The sequence below is a fragment of the Bos grunniens genome, chromosome 15 (assembly GCF_055505025.1).
Source record: "Bos grunniens cultivar Pamir isolate PY7600 chromosome 15, Bosgru_T2T1.0, whole genome shotgun sequence".
NCBI lineage: Eukaryota > Metazoa > Chordata > Mammalia > Artiodactyla > Bovidae > Bos > Bos grunniens.
The window spans coordinates 49,437,296-49,447,183 of record NC_141179.1 but is presented as its reverse complement, the minus strand read 5'-3'; the positions used below and the strand labels follow the sequence as shown (position 1 = coordinate 49,447,183).

Sequence of the window (9,888 nt, the reverse complement as noted above, 5' to 3'; positions counted from 1 at the left end):
ACTGGGTGTTGTTTTTGCTTTGGCTCTGTTTCCTCATTCTTTCTTAAGTTACTCCTCCTCTCTTCTCCAATAGCATATTGGGCACCTACTGACCTCGGGAGATCATCTTTCAGTGTCCTATCATTTTGCCTTTTCATACTGTTCATGGAGTTCTCAAGTCAAGAATACTGAAGTGGTTTTCATTACCTTCTCCAGTGGACCACGTTTTGTCAAAACATCTCCACCATGACCCGTCCATCTAAGCTAAATCAAGATGGCAGAGTAGAAGGACGTGCACTTATCTTCACTCATCTTCTCTTGCAAGAAATCCAAAATTATAACTCACTGCTGAATAACTGTCTACAGGAAAATGTTGGATCCCACCAAAAAAAGGACAAAGGACAAGGACAAAGGAGAAGCTCCAGCAAGATGATAGAAGGGGTGAAATTGCATTTAGAATCAAACCCCATACCCATCAGAGATGCTCAGTGGGCTCAAACAAAACCTTGTGCACACCAGGAGAACCCACAGAGACTAAGCCAGACCTGCATTTGAGTGTGGAGGTATGAGTCAGCAGTGGCCTGCCGCAAGGGCAGGAGCTCTGGATGCAGCAGACCTGGGTATGGCATAAGCCCTCTAGGAGGAGGTCGCCATTAATCCCACCATAGAGCCACTAAAACTTTCACAGGACTGGGGAAATAGAGTCTTGGAGGGCACAAACAAAACCTTGTGCACACCAGGACCCAGGAGAAAGGAGCAGAGACCTCACAAGAAACTGACTCAGATTTGCCCATGAGTGTCCAGGGGTCTCAGATGGAGGTGTGGGTCAGCTGTGGCCTGCTGAAGGGTCGGGTGCACTGAGTGTGGCAGTGCGTGTATGGGACCTTTTGAAGGAGGTCGCCATTATCTTCATTACCTCCCCCATAGTTTGGGCCATGCCCATCAACAGAAAATTGGATTAAAGATTTAATGAAGACTATTTCCTGTAACTAAGAAATGGTGTTTCAGGAAGGGGGATAACTTTAGAGTCCACTGGTTGATGGGTCGATGGCTTAATGGCAGGCAATATTCTTTTCTGACTGAAATGGCAGGTGACGTTGTTTCCTTCACATGTACAGTGACCTTGCACTCACAGAGCCCTGCTATCACACTAAATGTATACTTCATGCAAATAATTATTTGTCCTTGCACATATATACAATTTCACATACATACATGCTCAAGAAAATCCACTCCTTGACACACATATTTATTACTATCACTCAGATATACACATCAATATACATGATAAATGAACACACTTGCACATTGCACAAAATATCCCTTCACTTGTAAATATACATACTCGGGCTAAAAATAAAAGTACATACATATAGATAAACTTACACTCATACGATCAGTGGACATGAATTTGAGCAAACTCCAGGAGACAATGAAGGACAGGGAAGCCTGGTGTCCTGCAATCTTTTGGGTCACAAAGAGTCAGACACGTCTTAGTAACTGAACAAAAGCAATCTCAGCAACACACATTATTATGTGTGCATTCAAATGCACACATATAGAGAATTCACACATGTAGAGAAGAAGGGAGATTTAGGGGTTAATGCTTCCACTTTTAGTCTCCAGGCTTAGAAGAAGTCAGTTCAAGTATGAGGCAGTGGGACCTAGGAGGGCAGAGAGAACTAGTGCTTGGGGGAAGGGAAAGTGTTAACACTCACAGGTTTTAATGAGGCTCCATTCAGTGTTCTCTGTTACAAATTGTTTTACAGAAGCCGTTTAGAGTTGTGTCCAGTAAAGTTGGAGTTGGTGAGAGATAAAGCAGAGCTTTCAGTGATGGGTGCCTTGGGCCCCAGTTATCTCTGCCCATCCCAGGGAACAATAGGACTCAGAGTCTTCAAGGAGCTAGAGGCATGGTGTGCTCTATGCAGAATGGCCTGACTCACTGGGGGCTCCAAGCCCAGAGATCATGACTGCTGATCCCCAGCCTGAGATGGGAAGAAGGCTTGCTGCTTATTCTGTGTCCTCCAGGAAAATTCTAGAAAAGTAGAAGGACTACCTCCTTACACAATCCATCCAGGAAGGAGGTTGGATCAGGACCCCATACTACTCTAGTATTATGGTTCTGGGTCTTAGTTTTAAATGTCCAAAGTAATAAAACAGAGTGTAAAATTCCCGGAAGCTGTTCTTTAGCAAGATCTCAGCCCATTTAGTCTTTATCCCTTTGGGTTTGAGCAACGTGGATTGCCCTGATATTTTATCAGGTGAGTGATAGTGAAGGTACCAGATTTCAAAGGAACACAGCAGAAAGTGCAGAGAGGAAAGAGAGGCACCTCTCAAGAAGTTCCCATTTTCCACTCAGACTTGAATTTCAGGTCAGCTCTTCTCCTCCACTGTTGACCCAAGAAAGAAAATCTGAGACCTGAATGTCAGAGCCAACAGAATAGAATAGAGTGAAGAAGTTGAGAGGCATCACTTATGACGGACCTTTGGAAAGGCCATGGGAGAGTCTGGAAAATAGATCCATCAGTGGAGAGAAACTAGTTTTGAAAGAAGCTACAGTATATGAGTAGCTGAACCCTGGTTGAGAAGAGAGTCACCACCCCAAAGGGAGTTTATATAACAAGGAAGTTTCTATTAAGGTTCGTGGGCAGATTGAATGAAGATGCCATTCAGCAGCCTATACTCAGACATGCCAGAAAATCCACCTGGAACCTATTGTAGAGGCATCCAGTTCAATGACTTAGTGGGATTCCAGATTCAAATGCAGATCTATCTGTAATTCACTAAACAATTTCACAAGTTCCTTTTGTATCTAGCTTTTTCATGACAGGGCAACAATCACTGCTGTATCCTATCAGCATGGGTGTTCCAATCAGTCACTACCTAGCAGAGGGAGTATTGTGGATCACCAAGACCACTGGGTGTGGAGCTGTGCACTTGGCACTAATTTACTGTGTAGTTTTGGGCAAATCATGTAGCTACCCTGAGTTCTGTTTCTCTAGTTGTAAAAAAGATGCAGAGGCTTTATGAGAGAAACAATAAAATGCAAAAGTGTATAGTGTTGTATCTACAAAGATAGCAATATCTTTCAGAATTAATCAAAGAGATTATTATTCACTTTTATTTATATCCAGCATCATCACCAGTACCCACTGAAATAGTGAATATGACCCAAGTATGCTTTTCCAAGTGACCTTCAGCCTCAGTGACTGTGTCCTTGCAACTGAAGAGTAGCATACAGGAGGTGAAAAGAGGAAAATGAGGGAGTCTCTAGAGTAAACACAATATATGACTGTTCGAGAACATCAGGCCAGGTCAAAGGGGATAACACACAGCCCTGGTGCCCAGATAATGTATGCGTTTCTGAATGTCTTTTCATTTTTTGTTTATGATTGGTGACTTTGTTTTTAATTGCTAAGCCGTGTGTGTGTGTGTGTGTGTGTGTGTGTGTGTGTCTTAGTTGCTCAGTCATGTCCGACTCTTTGAGACCCCATGAACTATAGCCCATCAGAGTTGTGTCCGACCCCATGGACTGTAGCCTGCCAGGCTCCTCTGTCCATGGGATTTTCCAGGCCAATGATACTAGAGTGGGTTGCCATTTTCTTCTCCAGGGGATGGATCTTCCCCACCCGGGGATTGAAGCTGTGTCTTCTGCATTGGCAGGCAGATTCTTTACCACTGAGCCACCCGGAAAGCCCCAAATATCTATTATCTAGGAAGGATGATAAAGTTTTCAATTTAGAGCAGGACTTATAGAATCTTAGTTCCACTTCTTTCACAATGTTACAAATCTAGAGAAAATCAGAAAGACGCTAGGTTTACTTCAGATCATGCATAAACCCTTCTTGGGAACCACTGAGTCATGTGAATGAATGAAACATTTGTCTATACCCAGAGGTGATTTGATAAAGGGGGCTTGAAAAGATACTCCCCTTGACTATATCTTTCTGTTATGAAGGAGGTAAGAGCTAATGTTTTGAAACAAAGACTTGTGTCAACTGAGATTAAATTGTGTAAAGATACTGGGTAAGAACCACATGTGTTTTTTGCCATTGACTCTGAGATACACAGTGGTCAGCAGTGGGATCAGACACAAGCATCAATCCTTGTGATACCAGCAAATACCAGCAGAGGATGATGTTCCCAAAGTCAAACCCTGGCCAGCAGGGCAACCACTAGCATGAGAAATGGACATAACTGTCTTCTGGGTTTGGAGCCAATGTAGAAGGCTCTGTCAGACAGTTTAAGATAGGGAAAATTGGTTCATGACTCCATTGCTACTGAATAATGACCTTTATTTGTTAGTTTCTTCAGCCAATATTGATTAATTCCCTTTCTTTTCAAAGCAGAGGTTCTAGGAAGAGAGCACAGCTCAGGGATAAATTCATGAAATTTATCACTTAGGACAAGGATTTAAAAACTATAGCCTGCACCAGTTCCACTTTATAACACGGTTTTAAAAAGAAAGTTCTGTTGGAGCACAGCCACACCCACAAGTTAGATATTGACTAAGGCTTCTTTCATACTACAATACCTATGCTAACTAGTTTTAACAGAGATTCTATGGCCCACAGAGCCTAAAATATTCATGATTTGACCAAGGAAAGTTTTTTGATTCTCTAACTGAGGAGTCATATGCTAAATCCATTATAGGTGCACAATTGGTCAGTCCTTTACCTACCAACCCAAATCTTCACAGTAATTTTCTTAGAGTTAAAACTAATAATAAATATACTCTATGGTCCTTTAAGTCAAAGTGTTTTCCAGAGTGACTTCCAACTTTGAAAAGTGGCATAAGTGTTGCTGCTGTTTTAATTCAGGAGCGTGAAGCCCCAGCATGGAGACTGTTGTTTATAGATCTCTGTCTACTTCATCAGGATGTCTGTGTATACATCTAAGTATTTCCATAGAAGAAAAAAAAGGGATTCTCATGTAAAAATTCAAATACATTCTGGCTCTGAACACTCGTAATACAGGTCAGTCCAAGTGTGTATGAAATTCGGAGAAAAACAGGGCATGTGGGGTAGAAGCCGGGCTCAGGCCCTAACAAGCTTGGTGCCCTTGGCTAGTGTGCTTGCCCCACCTTCTAGAGACCAGCCCTGTCCTGGAAGGGGTTATGGGGAAGGCATGACTGGACCTCCTCTTGGGGCCTCAAGAACACAGTAGGATCCTTGGCTTTGGGGGTCTCAGAAGCTAACAGCAGGGAGATGATGGGGTCAGCTGCATACGTATCCCCCCTCAGAGAAGCAGGAGCCCTCTCCCGGCTGGAACAGCAAGGACAGATCACTGATCCCTACATTCTCAGAGCGTGTGTCCTCCAGAAACTGATTCCTCGTTGTGGTGTAGTGAACCAACTGCATCCCTAAGTTAGGGATTTCCAACAGGGATGAAATGACCTATGCGGAAGTTTAAGCAAATCAGTTGTCAGTTCTTACTAGAACACAGGGACAGAATTAATATGGCATTATTTTTAAATTTTCCTTCTACATGTTCTCATTTCAAAAAAATTTTGTTTCTTATAAAATATCATGGTTGCAGCTAGTGGTGTGTTCTGGCCGCATATTCAAGAACATAAATGTAAGTAATGAACACAGATTAGCATCATTTTATATTGCAAAATTTTACTTATTAAAATAGCTGAAGTTATTCTGGTTTGCCATTCAACTTTTACCTTATTATTCAATTCTTATATCTAAATATAATAAATAATAATAAAGATTTATCTTAATTAATTAATTATCTTAATTAATTATCTTAATCTACTCTCCTGCAGAGAGTAGATTACCTTTCCAGTGAGGAAATATAAGCCAGAGTGCAATGCTGACTTCAGGGAACAGCTCTTCTGATCCTGTGTCCTTCATCCTGCTTGGGATCCCAGGATTGGAGAATTCCCAGTTTGGGGTTGCCTTTCCATTCTGTGCCATGTATGTTGTGGCTCTAGTTGGCAATATCACTTTCCTTCATGTAATCCGAACTGATCCCACCTTGCATGAGCCCATGTACCTCTTTCTGGCCATGCTGGCTACCACTGACCTGGTCCTCTCCATTTCCACACAACCTAAAATGCTGGCCATATTCTGGTTTCACGATCATGAGATTGAATACCATGCCTGCCTCATCCAGTTGTTCTTCATCCATACCTTTTCTTCAGTCGAGTCTGGATTGCTCATGGCTATGGCCTTGGACTGTTATGTGGCTATCTGCTTCCCACTGCATCACTCTAGTATCCTGACCCCATCTGTTGTAGGTAAACTGGGGGCAGGTGTGATGATGAGAGGGCTGCTGTGGGTGAGTCCTTTCTGCTTCTTGGTGTCCAGGATGCCCTTCTGCCCCAGTCGGATAATCCCCCAGTTATACTGTGAGCACATGGCTGTGCTGAAGTTGGTGTGTGCTGACACTAGAGTTAATCGTGCATATGGGCTTTTTGCAGCCTTCTCTGTGGTTGGCTTTGACATTATTGTCATCAGTGTATCCTATGTAATGACTCTAAGAACAGTGCTACAGTTACCCTCAGGTGAAGCCCGGCTCAAGGCTTTTGGCACATGTGCCTCCCATATCTGTGTCATCTTGGCTTTCTACATCCCGGCTCTCTTTACTTTCCTTACCCACTGCTTTGGACATCATGTGCCCCGAGTGGTACACATCATGTTGGCTATTCTCTATCTCCTGGTACCTCCCATGCTCAACCCCATCATCTATGGAGTTAGAACCAAACAGATCAGGGACAGGGTAATTCAAAGATGTTGTGGAAAAGACCCCTGAGTCAAAGCATAGGGTTTCAACCACCCCAATCACCCCACTGATCTGGGAATATAAATGCAGAAGTTTGCCAGGATGTCACATATCATCACAAAGTCATCTCTGTGAACAACTGGCTCAGAGATCAGCCACCCTCCCAAAGTAAGAGGAATACTTTTCCGGATACCCTGAAAGTGGTGACTGATAATGAATACAAGTTTTACCTATGTTTGATCGCTTACAGTGAATGATGTTGGATTTGTGATCTCCAAAGAAGAGGATTTAGCTTCAGGATCAGGGACCAGGCTTAATCACTCAGAGCTCTTGAGTGATAGTTTTATTACAGTGAAAAAGGACAGAGAAAACTTCTGACATAGACATCAGAAGGGGGTGGAGAGTGCCCCACTCGTAGCCTTAGCAATTGGTTATTACATAAATCAAAAGAATGTCTCAAGGTTGTAAAGGTCTTACCAGACCCACTCCCACAATATACATTTTAAGATGTCAGGATTATTCAGAAGGTTCTTAAGGAGAAACATGTCCTCCAGCAGGATACATTGTTGTAACATAATCATTCTTACAGAGTTTAAGGAAAAACTCCTTGAACAAGATGAGTTGATTTTTTGTGTAATCATTAGCTCTGTGCTTAAAGAAAAAACTGTTTTATGTGACTAAGATGAAGGAATGTAGGAAAAAAAAAAAAAAGTTTGTCCTATTCTCCTCCTCAAGAACCCCAGACCCCTTTCTCTTTCTCGGGGACCGCAGCCTTCTTATCAACCCTGCTTTTTTACTATGCCAAAGGCTTTGACTGTGTAGATCACAATAAACTGTGGAAAATTCTTAAAGAGATGGGAATACCAGACCACCTTACCTGCCTGCTGCAAAACCTGCATGCAGGTCAAGAAGCAACAGTTGGAACCAGACATGGAACAACAGATCGGTTCCAAATCGGGAAAGGAGTACGTCAAAGCTGTGTATTATTACCCTGCTTATTTTAATTATATGCAGAGTACATCATGTGAAATGCTGGGCTGGATGAAGCACAAACTGGAATCAAGATTACCAGGAGAAATATCAATATCCTCAGATATGCAGATGACACCACCCTTATGGCAAAAAGTGAAGAAGAACTAAAGAACTTCTTGATGAAAGTGAAAGAGGAGAGTGAAAAAGGCATGAAAGTGAAAGGTGAAAGTAAAGTCTCTCAGTCAGACTATGTTAAATCTTTGGACATTATAAAAACCTCTGTTCATGAGTTTTGCTCTATTATACTAACCTCTGATCTTGAGTACAGGGCTCAAGATCATGTCCTTTCAGTGCCTTATAGAGGGGCTTTAACATGAGCCTGTAGTTTGGGACCCAAATCCCACAGAACTCTGCCTCCAGTAAGGAGAGTGGATCTGATCCCCACCCTGCTCCAGCACTGTTGTTCTGGGCTTTAGTTTTAGCTACCCTAAACAGAGTCTAAATTTCCCTGAAGCTATTGCTTAGCAAGATCTCAGCCCATTTTAGTCTTTATCCCTTCAGGGTTGAGCAACTTGGACTGAACTGAAATTTCACCTAGTGAGTGAGTGTGAAGGCACCAGATTCCCTAGGAACTCAGCAGAAAGTACAGGGAGGAAAGAGAGGTGCCTCTCAAGGGCTCCCATCTCCCACTCAGCTCTGCTCCTGATCTGAGAGCTGAAAATCAGAGCCAGTGAATGGAATGAGGAAGCTGAGAAGCATCTCTTAGGAGGGAACTTTGGTCTTTGAAAAGGCCAATGGAGAATCTGGGAAATAGAATCAGCAGAGAGAAACTGCTTTTAAAAGCAACTACAGTAAATGAGTAGCTGAACCCTGCTTGAGAAGAGAGTCACCACCCCTAAAAGAGTTTGTGGAACAGGTGAGTTTGCTATTAAGGCTCATGGGCAGACACTGATAAAGATGCCTTCCTAGAGAAAGCAGTATGTAATCTGAGATTTCAGAAGAGCAGCCTGGAACCTATTGTAGAGTCATCCAGCCCAGGACTTGGAAGGAGCCAGGTTTAAATGCAGATCTATATGTAATTCAGTATACAGTTTCACAGACCTCCTTTTTATCTGGCTTTTTCATGATGACAGGGCAACAATCTCTGCTGTAACCAACCAGAGTGGGTGTTCCAATCAATCACTTCCTAGCAGAGGCAGTGCTGTGGACCACCCAGAGCACTGGATATGGCACTGTGCACTTGGCACAAATTTACTACGTGGTCTTGGGCAAATCATGTAACTGCACTGAGCTCTGTTTTTCTCATTTTAAATACAGATGCAGAGGTTTTGTGAGAGAAACAATAAAATGTAAAAGTGTATGGTATAATATCTACAAAAACAGCAATGCTTTCCACAGTCAATCAAAGAGATCATTGTTCACTCTGATAAATTATATCTTTAGCCAGACTCTCCACCAGTGCTCAGGGCAGGGATGAAGATGGTACAAGTTATGCTTTTGCTGGTGCATCTGAGGCTCAGTGACTACATCCTCACAAGTGAAGAGTGATATACAGAAGGCAAAAAGGAGGGAGAGAGCCTGTAGCTCAAACAGAATATATGACTATTTGCAAAGGTCAGGCCAGGCAGAAGGAAATAAAACCCTAGATAGTGGGTGTGTATTTCTGAATGTCACTATAATCCAGATAGGAGTATATGGTTTGAGCAAGCCTATAGTTATTACCCGTTGTTTTTGAGATTGCATCCAAGTACTGCATTTCGGACTCTTTTGTTGACCTTGATGGCCACTCCATTTCTTCTGAGGGATTCCTGCCCACAGTAGTAGATATAATGGTCATCTGAGTTAAATTCACCCATTCCAGTCCATTTCAGTTTGCTGATTCCTAGAATGTCGACATTCACTCTTGCCATCTCTTGTTTGACCACTTCCAATTTGCCTTGATTCATGGACCTGACATTCCAGGTTCCTATGCAATATTGCTCTTTACAGCATCGGACCTTGCTTCTATCACAAGTCACATCCACAGCTGGGTATTCTTTTTGCTTTGGCTCCATCCCTTCCTTCTTTCTGGAGTTATTTCTCCACTGATCTCCAGTAGCATATTGGGCACCTACTGACCTAGGGAGTTCCTCTTTCAGTATCCTATCATTTTGCCTTTTCATACTGTTCATGGGGTTCTCAAGGCAAGAATACTGAAGTGGTTTG

The 9,888-nt window shown here is 42.7% G+C and overlaps 1 protein-coding gene across 1 annotated transcript; it reads left to right on the top strand.

Moving 5' to 3' along the window:
• The first annotated feature begins 5,742 nt into the window (after positions 1 to 5,742).
• On the top strand, positions 5,743 to 6,741 carry LOC147358033 (olfactory receptor 52R1-like). Its single transcript, XM_086342029.1, has one exon. The coding sequence runs from the start codon at positions 5,797 to 5,799 to the stop codon at positions 6,739 to 6,741; it is 945 nt and encodes a 314-aa protein (XP_086198155.1). The 5' UTR covers positions 5,743 to 5,796.
• Positions 6,742 to 9,888: the final 3,147 nt, after the last annotated feature.

What these genes read in the sequence shown, in the direction of transcription:
- LOC147358033 (XM_086342029.1), top strand. Translation starts at nt 5,797, where the DNA reads ATGCTGACTTCAGGGAACAGCTCTTCTGATCCTGTGTCCTTCATCCTG.